Source organism: Ixodes scapularis, unplaced genomic scaffold (genome assembly GCF_016920785.2).
Source record: "Ixodes scapularis isolate PalLabHiFi unplaced genomic scaffold, ASM1692078v2 PGA_scaffold1__304_contigs__length_218370807, whole genome shotgun sequence".
NCBI lineage: Eukaryota > Metazoa > Arthropoda > Arachnida > Ixodida > Ixodidae > Ixodes > Ixodes scapularis.
The window spans coordinates 160,528,673-160,549,358 of record NW_024609846.1 but is presented as its reverse complement, the minus strand read 5'-3'; the positions used below and the strand labels follow the sequence as shown (position 1 = coordinate 160,549,358).

The following is a 20,686-nucleotide window of genomic DNA, read 5'->3' as shown; positions in this document are numbered from 1 at the left end:
AAAGCGCCGGTATAGTTGAACGTTGTTTGTGGCATCCTTGTCCCTCCCCGATGTCGCAATAACTAATCTAAATTTCGCGATACTAAATAGCATATCGTAACGGGTAAAGGCCAGAGATGGTGAAAACATATTTAGTTGGGATAGCTCTACACGTCGTCCAAGTACCCTTTGAAAGCTTTCTAAAGCTCCTCGGAGCGTTCTTAGTCTGTTGAGATAATGCCCTCTCTGCACTATGCACCAAAGTGCATAGTGCAGAGAGGGCTGAAGGGTGATTCACACACTTGCACGGAGTGCAACTGCAACGGCCTGCGGTGTGAGGGTTGCTATGGCAACAGCTGCGTCGGCTCCAGCAAAAGCGGTTTTTAAGGGCGATTCACTGGGTTCACACACTTGCGTTGAGCCCTTTAGCCCGTTCTTTTGGGGCCAACGCAGCTGTTGCTATAGCGACAAGTCGTTGCAGTTGCACTCGGTAACACTCATGCAAGTGTGTGAACCAACCTTTATAGTCTGGTAATACCCTGGTTACACGGGCACGCTAAGCGTGTCAGTTAGGTCCCCTTTCATACGTTTAACCACAATTACAACACTATTCTCTCAGACTGCTATTTCAGAAGAAGTGAAGAGTGCGCATGGACAGCTTTGATGCACGCTCAAGATGGGCAAGCGCATGTGCGCCCAGAGCTTCGACTGCATGTCCACAGAAAGTCGTCCAAGAGTACAGTGTGGGAACTGTGGTTTAAGCATGATTGCAGTTAAAGTGTGCCCAACGTTGTTATACTGTGGTAAAGCGTAACTGCAGTTAAGGGTGACATAACTGAGTTTAAGTGTGCACTGCAACTGTATTATTGGCTCCATGGGACATCGGCATACACAGGGACCCGCAACGTGATCGAGGCCTGCGTGCGGCAGAGCGTACCTCTGCTTGTGTTCACGGGCACCGTGAGCAGCGGCCAGGGAGGGAAGGACCAATCGGCGGCGACGCATGGCTACGCGGGGCCGTACGGCGAGTCCAAGGAGAGGGCGGCCCGGCTCGTGATGGCCGCCAGCGGGCGACGATTGGCCGACGGTGAGCGGCGGCCAACAAGGCTCTGTGTCTTGTGCACGAAATCCGACGTCGTAAAATGAGTCAGAAGACTCGGCACCTGCGCATAGAAAGCTCAATCTTTTCCCGAATGGTAAGTGATGCATTCTACCATGGTGAAATTTTGAGGCCTAGCTCTCTTTGTGTTAAAAAAATTAGACCAACAGACTTGCCAGGGTCAACGGTGAAGGTGTTTGCGGACGATCGTGTTGGCGATGCGCCTAGATTGCACAGTGTTTCCAAATGCTCACTAGGGGTCACGCGGTTTATGCGCCGAGCTTGCAATACACAGCATGCTCGTGACGTCATACGGCACCGTACCAGCATCCATGGCTCCCTATTATGCTCTTGTGTCCGCCCCTCCGGCAGCACACATATCGAACCGTCGAGTTGGTTCTTCTAGACATTTTTTGTCGTGAACAAATATTTGGTGGTGCGAAATGTATGCTGCAGAAGGCACGGGCACAAGAGCATGGCACGAAGCAATGGCGGCTGATGATGCAAGCCATGTCCACGCTTTGAGTTGCTCGCTCCCTTAAATCTAGGCTCTCTAAGCGATGGCTGTAACCTCTAACGCCATCTCTCCATAAGCGTAGCTAGCAGACGGCACACAGTATTTCGTCAGCGCGCTGCACCGAGGGTATGTGGTGGACTACTCGGGCTCACAGCTGGCTGGATGTGGTCAACGGGTGTGGTCACGTACTTTTATGATGTTACCTCCAGCCTGAAGGGCCTCAGAGGGGCCTGAGGCAGGCAGCGCAGGCAGCGCTCACGGCACCGTCGAGTGGATGGGAGTATAGATTGATTAATGAACTGAACCCTTCTAATCGGGTGGAGGCGTGGGAATTAAGCTTAAAGCTGAAAAAATAAGAATCGGTTTATTGGTGCATTTTTTATAATACATTTTGTCCGGGCCCGTCAAAGACACAGGGACTTGTGGGACGGAACCCGGCAGTCGGTTTAGTTCTCTTTGCTGTAGTCGTTTTTTTTTCCTTTTTTTTTAAATATTGACACTAGATCTTGCGGCAAAACACAAAATGGCAATACCAACCACAAAAAAAAAAAGAAATGTATTTATATGTTTCGAGTTACATGGCGATATTTGTTAACTACGGTCCGTTTAACATTTGCATTATACATAGGAACATATATTCAGTATACACACTGCACACTAATACGGGCATGTTTTATCGAGTATAGTTCTAAACTCACCAATTAGTACCACGCTGTAAAAAATTCCCTCATCGCCACTATGCACGATCATTCATTTACGACTCTCCACGACCGCACTAGAGGGTGGAGCCACTTCGCAGTCACGTGCACACTTTCCGCCCCACGGATTGAGGGAAAAAAAGTAACAAAACTTAATTCTTCCCTCGACATACGGACGTATGCCATCTCTCGGCCGTGGGATGAACTGCTTTGGTTAGATGCATATGGACTATATGATTTGATGACGTCGCGGGTTTTGTGCCTAGCACAACGCCGCAGCGAATGAAAGTTAAACGTTTTTATAAGAGCTATCGCTGTATAATACCGCTTCTAAAAAGGTGAATAAATTGCGTCAGCTACGCAAAGATAGACTTGGGGGCCGCAACATGCCCCACGTGCTTGCAGTCATATACCGGTTGTTTAAGCGAAAACTTTTAAATATAGATTCGTTTGAGCAAACAAAAAAAAACTTTCTGGGAAAAATTTCCCAGCCACAACGGACGTAAAAAATTGTAAAAGAAAAAAAAACACTAATTAGCAAAACAAAAAGCTAATATTTATTATTTACGGACTTTTAATTAGTGAGAATAGACATATGATTTCAATTAGACACTTTCTGATCCTCATCGTAAACAGCTAAATCAACTCGTTTTAGAAATATATGAAGCAGGTACAGTGTTTTACGTCGTTAAAAAAAACTAAATTTATAAATAGGATGCAACACAACGAAGCAGTTGTGTTGTCCCCTATTTTATTTCTCTTCGTTTTTTCTTTGACTCAGTTTTTGTTTTAAGTGCAACTAAATTCGTATGCGTTTTTAGGTTTCCGTTCCTTATAGGAGCGGATATTTACTCCAGCGGTCCTGTACCACGTGGCCAAGGCGGGAGAAGCTACCATCTCGCCTCCCTTGTAGAATGAAAGGAGGTATGGTGAACGTGCGTTGCCCGCCTACGCCACCGGGGGGCGGGACCGCTGGATCAAAGATGTACAGAGCGCGACGCTGTTAGCGCGAACAAGCGATCGCCAGTTTTCTGTGTTTTTCTCTTAGAACCAAAAGGTTGTCATCGAAGATATTATTGTTATAGAAAGAGCTCATTTAGGGCTTTAATATAAGGGATAAAAATGTGTGCCCACGAATACACTTTTCTAATAAAATGCGAAAAGGTGCCGTTGTCGTGTTCGCCCTAACAGTGTCGCGACGTGTACTCCCAGAGGAAACCAAACCATAAAAACGCGTCGGAATTAAACTTTTTTTTTTTTTTTTTTTTTATTTTGTTGGAACGTCGTAAGATGCTGCGCCTGCTTCCAGTCTTTCGAAAAGGAGATGATTTAGTAATAGATGCTTAGGAGGTTTCTAATCGGAACCATGTATTAAAGGGGCCATGAAACAAATTTTGGGCTGGGATAAAAGATTTTAAATTGGGACTTTACTAATCGCATATCGTTTAGTTGGCCAAAAGAAAGAGGGTAGAAAGTCAACAGCCCGCTTTTCGGTACGAACTTTTGAAAACATAGCGGACCATTTTGTACCTTCTTTCCTTCGAAACCTCTCCGCCTTTTCACTATGATACATCCGCGGTTCCCAAAGCGCGTCAGCAGTGCCATCCTGACGTCAGCCGAGCCCAGCTCACGCATTGAACACGAGAACTGCGTCACTCGGATGTATGCGCTTGTCAACAATCAATCCGTCGACGAATATTCGGATTCGCGTTCGTGGCCAACGAGTGCCCTGGCGGAACTTGTTGTCACTGGGAATGACAAGTTCTATGGTGTGCATAAAAAGCACGGTGGAAGCTAGGAGTCATCGCACCGGTGCCGAGGAATGTCACGACGATGTGATTTAACAATTCACATTTGAGTTGATGTTTAAAGCTAAGGAGGAACACGTAGGAAAATCGTTTCATGACCCCTTTAATCTTCACTCATAAAAACATATTAGTAAATTTAGTTAATTTCTCAGTCAATTTGTATATTTTTTTTTCAATCCCCGACATCTGACGTAAATAAAAATTCGTTCCCAATCCTTTTTTTTTTTTGGGGGGGGGGGGGGGGGGGGGGGGTAGGTGTTGTTGGAAGTTAACACTGAAACACCCGGTATAGTACACAACGCGTGTTCATAAATATTCACTGCGGCACATCACAACACGTTAAATCATGTCCTCACTGTTAGCATTATAAGCACGCTATTGTTACGTGTCGTCATTCAGGCGAGCACGCGCGACTCGCATGATCGGTCATCCTCAGCGGCCGCCAGCAAACGGTGTAAACAACCACATCGTTATCTAAGCTATAGGGCATTAATGAAAGGGGAAGCAGCAATGGCGGCCATACTACGTCATACTCTCTACGCAATTCACTTGTTGTTCGCGCATTCACGTGGCATGAAAACTCCCGAGAAGCAGAGATGGCAGTAATGACATTACTGTAATGGAATTACAGTAATTAAATTACTTTTTGAAGTAATGGGTAATGTAATGAATTACTTCTCTAGACTAGAAATTTAGTAATGTAATGAATTACTTTTAGGCTTTAATTTTGAGGAAATTACTCATTACTTTTGAAATTACTTTTGTCCTAAATTAGAAAATTCGTTTGCAAGCTTTAAGAAAGAAGAGAAAAATTATTTTGCATGGTGAAATGTCGTGAAAGAGCATCAGAGGAAATAATCGACGGCCACCTGAGCGCAAAGCCTTGTACGAAGAGCTGGACAGACGCACAAAGGAGGGCTGGAAAGGCGAAGGAGAAAAGCTTGCGCGTAGACATCGCTCGAAGGCAACGGCTTACGAACTCCAGGCACGACAGATTCACGGCGTTGCGTCATCACGACAATACTATACTTCGTTCATCCCTAAGCTGGCAGTGCTGTGGGAGGTGCAAGCTAACTAGAACCAATCAAAGCCCTTTTTTTAATCACGTGTCTCGTCCCTTTCTCTGCGCGTGGGTACGAACGAGAGCGTGGTTACGTGGCGAACGATAGCTGTGTGACTGCTCCAACAAACACGTAGCTTCCACCGTTCATCCCGCTTATGGCCTGAATGTCCAACGAGACTGAACGTCCAACGAGCCTGAATGTCCAATCGGTCACGTGACAGGCGAGACGGAATGTACAACGAGACGAAAGATCCAATCTAGACGGAATGTCCATCGAGTCTAAATGTCCAACGAGACGAAAGGTCCAATCGAGACGGAATGTCCAACGAGCCTGAATGTCCAACGAGACGAAAGATCCAACCGAGACGGAATGTCCAACGAGCCTGAATGTCCAACGAGTCTGAATATCCAACGGATATAGAATGAACCTTGTAAAGAATTTAGAAGACATTTCTTTGTTGAATTGTAGGATTACTGATAGTTACGGCGGTGAAAAATGCGTTCGATGAAATGGGGAACCGGACATTTCGGTGCGGAGATGTCGGTACGCGATCATTTCGGTATGTGATCGCTTCAGCACCGGGCTTTTCAGTACCGGGATTTTTGATGCACGGCTATTTTGGTGTGCCGCTGAGCTTGTCTCAATGATGTTGCCTCTGTGAAGTCCCCAAAATGAAATTAAAATTATGCTCGTATATTTTGTAGACTTCATAAAATCCCAAGAACAATTCATTTATTGTTCGTTTTATATATCTAGATATAAAGATGATTTCTATAATTAAAAAAGACGTTTAAAAGGTCGCACATGCCACAAGATCAAAGACCGAACCCGTTGACCATTGACAACCTGTCACGCGTTTGATTTTAGAAGGTCGTACCTCTGGAGCGGAAACAAATGTTCCTCAGCCACCGTTTTTCCGTATTGTACGAGTTGCTGTATTTTTCTTATTCGTGTCCCTAGTCCCGCAAAGATGATGTCCCTCGCATGGGAGAAAAGCGCCTGATTGAATTTTTAGTATTATAATTATTATTAGGTGAAGTCGGTGTAGTATGTGTAATTACTCTAAATTGTAGTTTTTGTTTTCTTCTTTTTTACAGAACGAACGTGAAAGTTTTTGACATTTCTGATTAGACTTCTCGGTCCCCAGACCGAGAAGTCTAATCAGCGTTCCTACCATTAAGCCAATACAACGTTCCTTCCATTAAGCCTTTGTGCAGCTAATCTCCTCAATTGGTGATTGTGCGGAGGATTCGGCACATTGACGCTTATCGCGACGATTAGTTTCGCATGCTTCGGCCACCAAAGCGATTGCTGTCGCATTGAACATGTATTAGGCAACAAGTAGGTAATATTAATAATTATTACAATACTTTTTTGGGTTGGCTGCCATCGTTTCTGCCTTTCCTGGTCACGTGGCTTGCAGCAATCGCACCGATACGCGCCCAGGTAGCATACCAAGGCTGCGATCGGATTTCAACTGGTTCTATCTCTGTCACAGAGCCGCTGCGACAGTGCGACCGTTATTTATTCATATGCGTACATTACAAGTGCACATATGACCACTGCATCAGGAGGTCAGCCCCTCGCTCGGTCTTCCCAAAATCCATAATGCTAGAGTTGCGAGTGAACGTATACTCACGAAGAACCCGACATTTATCATCTTGAATAACCCGGGTACGATTCACAATCGGACCCTTGCCAATTCTGAGAGCTGCATTTGTCATCCTCTCTTTTTTTAAAAGAAGGTCTCACTGTTGACCCCCACTGTCACCGGCGGGCGGCGGAGAAAAGCTCACCGGAGAAAAGCTCACCGGAGAAAAGCTCACCGGAGATAAGCTCACCGGAGAAAAGCTCACCGCAAAACTGGCAGATGCGGAGAAAAGCTCACCGATATTTTTTTTTTTTAGCTTAGCTTGATTCTGCGTAAAACGTGGCAATTTAACACAATTCGCATTCGTCACTTCATTAAAAATATGTCCTCGTTTTTGTAATATTCATGAGGTTCATTGGGGGCATATTTACTAATTCCTCAGAAATTAGTAATCACCCATTCTGTAAATTAATGAAGCCGCAAGTATAAAATCAGAACATCGTACACCGGTAAAAAAGGCAACAATTTATTGACAGCTTAGGGTGCGCCGTCGGTAGCTTTGTCAGATAAGGAGGTTTGTTTTTTGCGAGCTAATATGAATGGCGGTGTGTGAATCGCTTGAGGTCCATATATTGTGTAGTGCCTAATAGATAAGTAGATGTTTGTTAATGTAATCAGTGTAGGCTACGCTGTTTTCTTTCTGTTAATTTTACTAACAAAACTTTAGTTGCGAGAACAGCTTCGTCGTGTCGTGTTTGTTGTCTTCACTCAGTCGTCGTCGTTTGAGCGGTTTTCATCATGTACAACGTTTACCAACTCGCCCAATTCGCTACCTACCTTACAAATGACTAGTTCTAATATAGCTCACGAATAACAACGGAGACAGTGTGCACCTCTGAAGGTCATGGCTGGTGCACCGTAGAAGGACACTATCACACAAAGGGAATTCGTGTGGAAACACCAGCACGAACAGTTAGAAAGCGTATACATGTCCGTGGAAGAAAGAAGCCTCGATATCCTATTGACTGTTTTATCCTGTTTTCAAAGGTTAACAAAAGCTTCAAAGAGAATTTCAGGCACCGCTTTCTTGCTCATGCACTTTTGAATTTTCGGCATTTACACCTTTGATTTTTAGGTTTTAGGCAGTCATCATTACCTTTTTTAACTTTTTCTTGTTCTTCAAGTTCATAAAGATTTTAGTTAGGTTTTCGTTGCCTAGAGAGTAAGCCACAAAAAACACTGGCCCGCAATTATTAATTAAACAATATACCCATGAAGCTTAACAAATATTACAAAAGAGGACATTTTATTTTTTACAAGGCTGACGAATTTTAATGATAATAAATTTATATATGTTACGCACGATCCAACAGCCTCCATATAAAAAGAAGAAAAAATATCGGTGAGCTTTTCTGCGCACACGCTCAATGGCCGGTGAGCTTTTCTCCCCATCCGCCGGTTTTGCGGTGAGCTTTTCTCCGGTGAGCTTATCTCCGGTGAGCTTTTCTCCGGTGAGCTTTTCTCCGGTGAGCTTTTCTCCGGGATTCGTCACCGGCAATCTACACACCCAACCCTAATCAACTCTTTTCGACAATTCGACAAACGCGGACTTTTGCCCCATTCTTCGAATCGGGACGAATTGTCCTTCTTCCAGTTGTCCAGAGACCAATGGAATTTCGACGAAGTGACCGGATTCGTTGTGCAATACGCTTCCCCTACAAGAATAGAAAGCCACGTGGAACGATCTATTGTTATATTCACACATGACGCAGGCTATTAGTACATCCGGGTGTGAACCTTCTGCTGCACGCCGAGATGGATGCGTTCGCGTCCTTTATCAGCAGTCAAGCTCCCACCTACCAAGACGTCATGAACTACCTCGACAGAATGGCGAGTTTTGGAGTGCTTCCAGAAGGCAGTTAAATTGCATGGGCTTCTGAAAAGCACTGTGCATGTCACATGCAAAAAAAAGGAAAAAAAAAGTTGCGTACTGTGTGATACTAGTATTATCGCTCTACGCACTGACATACAAACCTATTGGTAGAGAATGGATGCGTATGTAAACTACTGACGACTAAAGTGTACAGTGAGTAGTTGTCTGTTCCAAAGATAAACGAACAAAAATAAAAATTTCTTAAATTCACACAATTATTCCGCATTTACTCAGGAATTGTCGGGTCACACCAGCCACCACCCCCATGCATTTACAGGCGTGTTAGATGTAGATTTTATTTAAAAAAAAAGATATCTATATTTTTTTATTAGTGGGAAATAACGCTTGTGGAAACTCTTATGCATCGCACCCACAGCTCCCAAAGCTCATTTAAAAAAATTAAATATTGACTCTGCGCATAGTCAATGGCGCTGGCGGGCGGTCATGTGTTTGCAATGCGGATCTCCGTATGTAGCTCATCTATAGATCGAAGCGGGCAGGGATGAGGACTGAACTAGAAATTCCTGGGTTCTGAAGCGCGGCTTTTATAGACGTCCCCCAATTGCGATCCACTAGAACACCCGTAAATTGCATCCCTATTATATATTTCAAATTGGCTGACTTATGTCATCAGAATATTCCAAACATTTGAACTATTAATATCAAAGGAGCGTTTGGCGTCGTACAATAAACACCTTTAACCGATTGGTACATAGCTGCCCATCGGCACTCAGCTAACTAACCATCAAGTCTTCCTATAGATGAATTTATAATATTTGTGTCTGCTCTGTTTTTTTGTCGGTCCGTCAACGTCGGCTTTTGTGGCACGACATTTTAGTATGATTTCGCTACGGCAATGCCTGCAGGAACGATTACGAGACGAAATGTCCAACGAGCCTGAATGTCCAACGAGACGAAAGATCCAATAATGGATATTCAGGCACGTTGGACATTCAGGCGCGTTGGACATTCCGTCTCGGTTGGACCTTCCGTCTCGTTGGACATTCAGGCTCGTTGGACATTCCGTCTCGGTTGGATCTTTCGTCTCGATGGACATTCAGGCTCGTTGTACATTCCGTCTCGATTGGATTTTTCGTCTCGTTGAACATTCAGGCAAGTTGGACATTCCGTCTCCCCCGTCACGTGCTAGAATAGTTTGTCTCGTTGAATATACAGACTTGCGTGTGTATTTATTCAGCGTTTCTCCAGGCATTGCCGTATTTTCGTCATACTAAAATGTGCCACTGAAGCTGAAGTTAACGGACCAACAGAGAAACATAGAGCAGACACAAATATTCTAATCTCGTCTAAAAGAAGGCATGATGGTTAGTTCGCTGAGCGCCGATGCGATATACCTATCGGTTAAAGGTATATTGCTTGTACGACGCAAAACGGTTATTTGATAATAGCAGTTGAAATGTTTCGAATGATTCGATGACAGAGGACAGGATATTTGAAATATATAATAGGGATGCAGTCTCCGGGTGTTCGAGTGCAGCGCAATTGGGGTACGTCTATGAAAGCCGCGCTTCAGATCCCAGGAATTTCTAGTTCAGTCCTCATCCCTGCCCGTTTCGATCTATAGATGAGCTACCGTACGGAGACCCGCATTGTAAACACATGACCGCCCGCCAGCGCCAAACACCAACTCATGTTTACAAACAAACCGGAGCGCCCCTAGCGGACGCCACCGGCGCCGCGCATGCGCGGTGGATGGTGGGCAAGAAGCCCGCCGTCGCCCATAAACAAACCATTGAATTGCGTTGTTGTCGGCGTCGGTGGGAGTCCCCGTGCTCTTTTTCGCGTTGGAATTGTTGATGCTACGTCCTCCTAACAATGTCTGACTACTTGAGCGGCTTCAGCAAAACTAACGAGGCAAAACTTTGCGTGAATAATGTGACGTGCGGCGATTCATTTCACGTGGACGCCGCAGAATGGGCGCTAAAGCCTGACTTCCGCGATGAGATTCTGCTCGCTGTTTTCAGACGCGACATTGCTCGGACTGCAAAAGCGTGGACCGTATCTGAGATGGTGGACGTCGATACTGAAAACCGCAAGTAGAATCGGGCATTACAAGTCGGTGACGGCCACCGGTAACAATAATGATAAACATCTTCTTGTACCTGTTTACACTTAACCTACTTACCCCAACCAACCTTCTAAAGTGTCTTGAGGCCTGCACTTAGTTCTTATCGCAATTACCGGGTCAACGTTTGGTTTACGGGCCGCTGTCGTTTGAACGAGCTGACGACAAAAAGCAGCCAAGTTCGAAAGAGCAGACGACAGTTTGAACGCATGCGTAATGGGGTACGGACAAGAAGCACCGCGTCCCGCGTCAACAAACCACTCGAATGTCACGTTGTCGGCGTCTGTGTGAGTCTGCATACTCTTTTTCGCGTTGGAATTGTCGATTCTACGTCCTCATCGCAATGCCTTACCACTTTGATCGCCTAAGCGAAATTATCAAGGCTCGTTACGCCGCTAAACTTTCCGTAAATAACTTGACGTGCGGCGATTCATTTGCATGAGCGCCGCAGAATGGACGCTAAAACCATGATGAGATTCTTCCAGCTATTTTCGGAAGCGACATCGCTCGTGTTGCAAAAGTGTAGAAGGTAGCGGCGATGATCGACGTTGATATTGAAAATCGGAAGCGGGAACAGACCAAGCGTAACAAGTCGGTGATGGCCACCGGTACCAATGATCAACATCTTGTATCTACTGCTTACACCGAGCCTACTTAAGTATTTTGAGGCCTGCACTTACTTCTTATTGCAATCACCGGGTCAAAGTTTGGTCTACGGGCCGCTTTTGTTTGAACGAGCAGACGACAAAAAGCAGACGTTTGAAAGAGCAGACGAAAGTTCGAGCGATCAGGCGGCCGTGTGAATTTGAAGACGCACTGAACCCGTGGGTGGTTCGGACAACTTGGCGGTTTTCTCTCGTTTATGTTGGAACAAAGCAAATACATCTGGCGACCACAAAGTGTTGCCCGCGCACGCAATCGTAGTTCATCAGCGTCTGGTTTGCCCTTTTCACGGCTACTATCCACGTTCTCGGACGAACGGAGGGGGCAAAAACACATGAAAACTGATCTTCAAACCTTTCCAGACTCTCTTGGTACAACCCCCGTCGCAGCATTTTGACGAGAAGGCAGGTTTTTTGTCTCGTTTCTTCCAAGGGACCACAGGAATGCATGTCTGGCACGGCGACTTCTGCCCACCGCCCCAGACCGGAAGTGCGTCCGGCGCGCCACCACCGCGGCGTGACGTAGGAGAGTTGAGTTGGTGTATACGCAGATTGAATATTTAATTTTTTGAAAGGAGCTTTGGGTGCTGTTGGTGCGAGGCATCAGCAGTTTGCGCAAGCGTAATTTCCCACTAATAAAAAAAATAATATTATAGATATATTTTAAAAAATGTACATCTAACGCGCGTATAAATGCAAGAGGGGGGTTGGGGTGTGACCCAACAATTCATGAGCAAATGCAGAACAGTTGTGTGAATTGGACATTTTTAAAATGTTTGTTCGCTATCTTTGGAACAGACAACTACTCACTGTACACTGCAGTTGTTAGTAGTTTGCATACGGATGCATTTCCTGCCAGTAGGTTTGTATGTCACAGAATAGAGCTATAATACTGGAATCACGGAGTACGCAATTGTTGTTGCATGTGACAGGCATAGTGGTTTTCAGAAGTCCGTGTAATTTAACTGGCTCCTGGAAGCACTCCAAAGCTCGCGATCCTGTCGAGGTAGTTGATTACGTCTCGGTACGTGGGAGCTTAACTGATGATAAAGGACGCGAACGCATCTACCTCGACGTGCAGCAGGATGTTCACACCCAGATGTACCAATAGCCTGGGTCCCGTGTGAATATAACAATAGATCGTTCCACGTGGCTTTCTATTCTTGTAGGGGAAGCGTATTGCACCCCGAATCCGGCCATTTCGTCGAAATTCCACTGCTCTCTGGACAGCTGGAAGGACACTTCGTCGAATAGGGCAATTCGCCCTAGGCCAATTCGCAGAATGGAGAATGGGGCAAAAGTGCCCGTTTGTTGAACTGTCGAAAAGAGTTGATTAGGGGAGGGTGTGTAGATAGCCGGAGACAGTGGGAGTCAACAATGAGACCCTCTTTCCGAAAAAAGAGAGGATGACAAATGCAGCTCTCAGAATTTACAAAGGTCCGATAGTGAATCGTACCCGGGTTGTTAAAAATTAAAAAAAAAAAGTAGGGTTCTACGTGATTATGTTCACTCGCGACTCTAGCATAATGAAATTTGGAAAGACCGAACGAGGGGCTGACCTCCTGATCCTGTGGTTATATGTACACTTGTAATGTGCGCATATAAATAAATCGCGGTCGCACTGTCGCAGCGGCTCTCTGACAGAGTTACAACCAGTTGAAATACGATCGCAGCCTCGGTAGGCTACCTGGGCGCGTATCGGTGCGACTGCTGCATGCCACGTGACCAAAAATGGCAAAGCGGAAACGACGGAAGCCCATCCTAAAAAAGTATTGTATTAATTATTAAGAATACCTACTTGTTTCTTAACACATGGTTCAGCGCGACAGCAATGGCATTGGTGGCCGAAGCATGCGAAACTATTCGTCGCGATAAGCGTCAATGTGCCGAATCCTCCGTGCAATCACCGGACAAAAGCTCACCACTTGAGGACATCACATGCACAAAGGCTTAATGGAAGGAACGTTGTATTTTATCACTGATTTTGATATGAGGATCGAATTTTTGTTTCTGGGGACCGAGAAGTTCAATCAGAAATGTCTAAGAATTCTACCTTCGTTTTGTAAAAAAAGAAAAGAACTACATCGTGGAACTTGGACCAGAGTAAAGGAACAAACACGACAATAATCTTGTCAAAGTTTCTTTGCCGCTGTTTATTCCCAAGATGTTCGCCTCAAACCAACTAGCCCAACACGTGGCATTGTTGGAAAAGAACTACAATTTAGTGTAATTACAGATACTACACCGACTTGACCTGACAATAATACTAACAATTTAATGAGTCGTTTTTCTCCCATGCGGGGGACATTAGAGAGTTTTAGAATAGGGGCCCCCGAAGCTTGGGGGCCCCAAAGAAATAGGGGCTCACCACTGCGCATGCGCAGAACCCAAACTCGGTTTGGGGCTTTGGGTTGGCGCTTGGGGTCGGGTTGCGTCGGCAAACATGGCGGCGCCCTTTCTGCTCGCTTCGGAGCAAATTCGTCATGGTCGCTGCAGTATTAGCCCATTTAAATGCCAGTGAATAGTGCTACCGGCTTTCGCTTTGCTTGATCTGGCTCAAATCACAAAGAATGAGCGGTGGGCTCGGCCCATTTTAAAGATCGTCCCCGATTTTGGCCGTTTCTAAGCCTAAACATACGCGGTAACCGTTGACATGGCAACGTATTGCTACTCGGTGGCACGATACCTGCATCTTGAAAACAAGTATTTCAAGGCTTCAAAGTCGCTCCAGCTCAGATCTAAATAGTGCAACTGCCCGCAGAGTATGCGCGCTCGCGTTCGTCTCAGTCTCGGCATAGTTGAAGGCCTAAATCTTCGGCTGCATATGGTCAAAGCGCACACCCAAAAATATCGAGAACGAGCCATACCTAAAACAGCGCGCAAGCAAAGGAGGAAGGAAATAGAACACAGGAAAGAGCGCTGACTCCCAACTTATGTATTGTGAGAGAAAGAGAAAGAGGAAGCTTCAGACATGAAGCCCACGCGCACAAACAAGGTATAAAGAAGAAAGAATAAAAACATATAAATTACTAAGTTGCAGTAGAAAAGGAGAAAACTGACATTATAAGGTCACGAAGAAAAAAAAGATGAGAAAAAAGAAGAAAGAAAAACAGCAACGTGGGCTTCATATTTGAAGCTTCCTCTTTCTCTTTCTTTCACAATACATAAGTTGGGAGTCAGCGCCCCTTCCTGTGTTTTGTTATCTTCCTCCTGTACTTGTGCGCTGTTTTTGGGTATGTCTTCTATGTACAAGCTAGCTCAACTCTCTATGTTACTACGAGAACAAGCGCCAAATTAGAGCGCTACGGATTGGATTGTTTCGGCTACACCCGAAATGGGATGGCCGAACGAGCCGAGGCCGATCCAAGGCCAAAAGAAAATGCAGGAAGAGAAGGCTCCCGCGCGCGTTCGCTTCTCGATCGACGATGACATTTATGTGCTATACGCGAAGTGTGTGCCACTAACTCATTCCAGGATTCCAGGAGATGGACTTGAATGGCCGAAAGGGTCCCCGAAGCAATCGGAAGAAATTTCCCCACGCGGGCCATCCGCGACCGGGTCGACCTGCTGCTGGCACAGTTTAACACGAAGCACAGATTTCCCGGTTACTTTTCGTAACTTAACGTGAAAAAAAAGAAAAAGAAAGAAACGGGTCTGTGTGAACGAGCCTTTAGCCGCGGAGTAGCAATACGTCACCATGTCAACAGTTACGACGTATGTTTAGGCTTAGGAACGGCCAGAATCAGGTACGATCTTTAAAATGGGGTGAGCCCACCGCTCATTCTTTGTGACTTGAGCGAGATTAAGCAAAGCGAAAGCCGGTTGCACTATTCATTGGCAATGAAATTGGCTAATACTGCAGCGACCATGACGAATTTGCACCGAAGCGAGCGAAAAGGGCGCCGCCATGTTTGCCGATATACAACCCGGCCCCAAGCAATTGGGGGCCCCACGTTATTTCTCGAATTTCACGTTGGGGGCGCGAGCCAACCCAAAACCCCAAACGGAGTTTGGGTTCTACGCATGCGCAGTGCTGAGCCCCTATTTCTTGGGGGCCCCAAAGCTTTGGGACCCCCGATTATAGAACTCTCTATAACTGTCGTGCTGCTTCAGCTAGAGGATGAGCTAACAGCAAGCTACACCTACCAGCGTCGTGCCTGTGACCGGGGAATGGCCCGTCCAGTTCTCAGATAATTCCATTGGCTCACATGATAGCCTGGTATTTGAGGGCGTGCACTCTCTTGTTGACCAGAGAAGTAAATCTTCTGATTCAGAGACGGTCGGCAGATGGGCCTTGCTGTGCCGTTCCAACTGGTGTTACCCTCCCTATTCTTTTAACCGCAAGCCACAATAAAGTGTCGTTTCGGCGGAAATGTTTTGCGTTTTAATCATTTTTCACTGTTAAGAAGTTCGTTCGTTGTCCACAATGGCGCTGCATGCGAAAAAGGCGAGCGTGCCGCGTTGCGTCGTCACAAACCCTATTCTATAAGCACGCTGCGTGAGGTGTCGTTGCGTTGGGTACCCCAAAGCTTTGGGTTACCCAAAGCGTTGGGGCCCCCTATTCTAAAACTCTCTATTATCTTTGCGCGACTAGGGACGCCAACAAGGAAAATACAGCAACTCGTACAATACGTACAGAAGACTGTGGCTGGGGATAAGCACGATTAACGATTCTAAGAATTCTCGTGGATCCCACTCTTGTTTCCGCGCCAGAGTTACGACCTTCTAAAAAGTAAACGCGTGACCGATTGTCCATGGTCAACGAGTTCGGTAATTGGTTTTGTAGCATGTGTGATCTTTTCCACGCCATTTTTTTTTTTTTAATTATAGAAATCATCTTTATATTTAGATATATAAAACGAACAATAAATACACATCTTGTGAACCCTGAGATGGGGAACGATAAAAAAATGGACGAACACAACAAAATCTCAAGAGATTTTGTTGTGTTCGTCCGTTTTTTTATCGTTCCCCATCTCAGGGTTTACAAGATGTCGATTGATTACCAGCTCGCCTGCACTCTCACTGCTTACAATAAATACACTGTTTTGGGGGTTTTATGAAGTCTACAAAATACACGAGCATAATTTTAATTTTATTTGGGAGGACTTCACAGAGGCAATGTCAGCGGGACATGCTCAGCGACACACGAAAATAGCCGTGCATCGAAAAGACCGGTACCGAAACGACCCCGTACCGAAACGACCCCGTACCGAAACGAAAGGGCACCGATATCTCCGCATCGAAATGGCCGGTTCCCCTTTCCATCGAACGCATTTTTCACCGCCGTAACTATCAGTAATCCTACTACTCGAAAAAAGAAATATCTTATAAATTCTCTGCTAGGTTCATTCCATATCCGTTGGATATTCAGGCTTGTTGGACATTCAGGCTCGTTGGACATTCCGTCTCGGTTGGATCTTTCGTCTCGTTGGACATTCATGCACGTTAGACATTCCGTCTCGATTGTATCTTTCGTCTCGTTGTACATTACGTCTCGGCTGTCACGTGACCGATTGGACATTCAGACTCCTTGGACATTCAGTCGCGATGGACATTCAGGCCATAAGCGTGCAGGAACGCGGAATAAATATACACACAAGTCTGTAGATTTAAGAGGGCAAATTATTCTAGCACGTGACAGGCGAGACTGAATGTCCAACGTGCCTAAATGTCCAACGAGACGAAAGATCCAACCGAGACGGAATGTACAACGAGCCTGAATGTCCATCGAGACGAAAGATCCAACCGAGACGGAATGTCCAACGAGCCTGAATGTCCAACGAGACGGAAGATCCAACCGAGACGAAATGTCCAACGAGCCTGAATGTCCAACGTGCCTGAATATCCATTATTGGATCTTTCGTCTCGTTGGACATTCAGGCTCGTTGGACATTCCGTCTCGTAATCCGTTCATCCCTAAGCTGAGGGTGCGTCAGCTTAGGGACGAAGTGTGATCAAGGTCACACTGTATGCTTCGACCATTGTGAACAACAAACGACCGCAATAAATAGTCAATTCCAAATGCCTTGTCAAAACCCTAGAACGCTTCGTGCGTCCCCGAGCAAAGCAGGTGCCGCTCGCGATATGCCTCGCTGCCTTCCCTTCCTGGAAGTTTATTCGGGAATATGCCTACAAGCAGATATCCCCCCCCCCCCCCCCCCCCCCCCCCCCCCCCACCTTTGTACACGATTTAGGAAGCTCGCGCCATTCCCCAACTGGCGACGTTTCTGCTTAGCAATTATCCGGGCCCTTTGCGTGACACTGAGCAAAAACTTGGACTCTTGGGGTGTTTCGGAGAAATGCTGCTTGAAAGGAATGACCAGAAATCGATCATCTATACTCGGCGACAACTTTTCTTGGCAATGCAGTGGAGGGTACAGGCACGCGTTCCCCCTCCCATTTTGAGCGCTGAATAAAGGTGGTGCGCAGGCTCTCCTCCTCTCGATTGCACTGCCAAGAAAAGTTACCACCGAGAATAGTGCTCTTGGGAGAATAGAAATATAGTGCGTCCGAGGCGGAAGGGAAACGCTCCACGTGACGACTCCTTGTAAGAACGAGCTGCCATCGCCCGACTTGGCCAACTGACACGGACTACAGCTGCTAAATCAGGAAGGCGGAAATATATCACCCTTTTCGTAAGAACCTTCACTGTTGAATAAACAGCGAAACCGGTGATTCGACTGTCTTTCTGAGTCACATCTAAAGAAGCTATTCATCATGTTTAAGACTTATGTCGTGTGCGCCAGCAAAACCACTGTTCAGTACGGTTCACTTTGAGACACATAAGGTTGTTGCGGTGTGAAAAGGAAGATCTGAGTTGTGGTACATATAGGCCAGCTCAGCTCTTTGACGTCACATTACGGCGGTGGCGCTGCTGTAGACACTGCGCATGCGCAGCGCCTCGCTTCTCCTGGATCTGGTTCCTGCACACGCGCTGTGGGGGCAAACGAGGGCTTGTTTTGTAAACACTGTGTTGGTGTATATCGTAAATAAAATGAGCACGAATTACTGCCTCAAAGTATTCAAAAGTCACATGTCAAAGTAATTTCAAAAGTAATTTCATTACTTTTGGAAAGTAATTGTAATGTAATCTCTTTACTTTTGGAAAGTAATTGTAATGTAATCTCATTACCTTTAGTCTGCGGTAATTTGTAATGTAATTTAATTACTTTTTGAAAGTAATTTTGCCATCTCTGCTGAGAAGATTCAAGCGCGTGTCTCCGCAAAGCGGGTCCTGAGTCCTGACACAATAAACACTGGCGTTCGCGCTATCTTCGCAGAGTCCTATTTTCTAAGGGCTGAGCTTTACGCGTCAAATAGTTGAATACACACTCTCTGAACTACTAAATATTCTTGCATCCAAATTGATGTCACCTCACGAAACAAACCTGAAATTGTATAAAAGCGTACATCGTCTGGATAATTGATTTTTTTTATTTATTAATACTTTGTTTTTGCGTTGTTATTTGCCTTCTAGGGGTATCGAGCGTCTCTTTTCCTATGTAGCCCATCGCCTAAGATGGAAAATGACAATGTTTCAACGTTTCAACTTCATGGAGCAAGAATGTGGCAAAAAACCGACAAACTTCGCTGGGTGGCACGTTCCCTTTACCCGCGGGAGCTTATATGCTACGAACAGATCTAGCGACCACCGCCGGACAAAAATCGTTAATTTTTTATTTCCCCCTTTTTTGCTTCATGAAGTTCAACTTGGCAGAGTCAAACTGATTAAAGGCAAAGATTTTCTGCGATTATACAAAAATTTGTACATTACATAATGAAAAATTGAAAGAATAGCGATTTTCTGTTGCGAGGGAAGTTAAGCGTTCGGTTTTTCTAGCACTTTCTAATGCTTACGCACCCCCCCCCCCCCCCTGTGTTTAATCACCAGCAAGCCCGACGAAATGAATAAAAAAGAAACTAACAAACTAGTCGTTAGTTGTTTAGACAGCAGGGGTATAGTATGTCGGCGTATAACTATATTGTTACCCACCGTAAATGAGAAATTTAACCGGTGCGACTATTAGCCTGGGTCTATTACGTGCTTCACGTATTCGCGTAATAGTAGTACACAATCGCACACCGGTACGATGCTCATCCAGATCCAGGCGGATCATTCTTCGCTAAGAAATAATCATTTCGATCGGGCAGAAAGGTGAAGACCAAAAGGAATGTGCGCCCAAAGGTCGGAGCTTCAGCCATACATCTAGGAACCGAGATATGAAAAAGTGTATGCGCTGCACCCGTGCTAAAAACTTTCGTATGTCGTTTTTTATAACTTTGCATTGCTAGCGGGAGCTAGCAAAGGCCCGGACTATCACGTTTAGTCCGGATGAGTACGATTATGTGTCAGGTCTGAGGCAGCATGCACTCGCCTTGCCTTTCTGCTCTGCGTTAATTGGGGAACCTTTTTTACAGAAGGGTATCATGTCAGATACAGTACGCATTGTGGGGTTGTAAGCGTGGCTGCCAGTTAAAGGAGAGAGCCTGGCACGCGACGTTTAAGACACGAATGTTTCGCTGACTTATACGTAGTGTAAGCAGCAAACCAAAGTTACTAGGTTACCTCAGTTGTGCAACTCCCGCCGCGGGGGGTACCCCCCCTCACTCCCTTCAATACGCCTCCCCGTCGTTTGAAGCGCCATCTAGATTTCCCTTTGAAAACTGCGCGTTCCATAAAGTACGGCGAAACGTTATCTAGACGCTGTAGGAAATGGCGTGCCGCCGCCGATTCGCTTTTTCCCACGTGGTCCGTCAACAACCCGAGTCCAGCCTGGTTCTTTCACGGGAGCGGGATTCCGCTCCCCGTTTAATGGTACATAGAACACAACGCTACAAAACACTCAATTTAAACTACAAATACACGCGACATTACACAAATATGTATACAAACGCACGTTAAGCCAAAGCCAAACACAAAGAGGGCCCCCAGGCCTCGTGTCCCGCGATTACCCTAGATCCGGTCGCCCCACACTTGCCTGAGTTTCGGTAGCGTCCGGAGTCCTAAGAGGCTGTTCGCCCCCTAGCACGGTTGCCAAGTGTTTGTACTCTGACCCGCCAAATGTCTACCAGATATAGCCCAAAAATAGCCAAATGTCGATCCAGAAAAGTAGCCCGAAAATAGCCAAAAACTAAACTGACAATTTGAAACGTTTATTTTAAACTCAAAAGACACATAATACATTTTGATACATCAAATAAAACTATTCACACAACTAGTTCGCAGAAGCAATGGCAGGGCACGGG

The 20,686-nt window shown here is 45.7% G+C and overlaps 1 protein-coding gene across 1 annotated transcript in view; it reads left to right on the top strand.

Annotated features, from left to right (window-relative positions):
• The window catches only part of LOC115332642 (3 beta-hydroxysteroid dehydrogenase/Delta 5-->4-isomerase type 3-like), a 60,495-nt gene that overhangs the window by 954 nt on the left and 38,855 nt on the right, over positions 1–20,686 (top strand). The window contains exon 2 of the mRNA XM_042290982.1: positions 875–1,066. Within this exon, the coding sequence (XP_042146916.1) occupies positions 875–1,066 (192 nt within the window). The remainder of the gene's footprint in view (positions 1–874; positions 1,067–20,686) is intronic.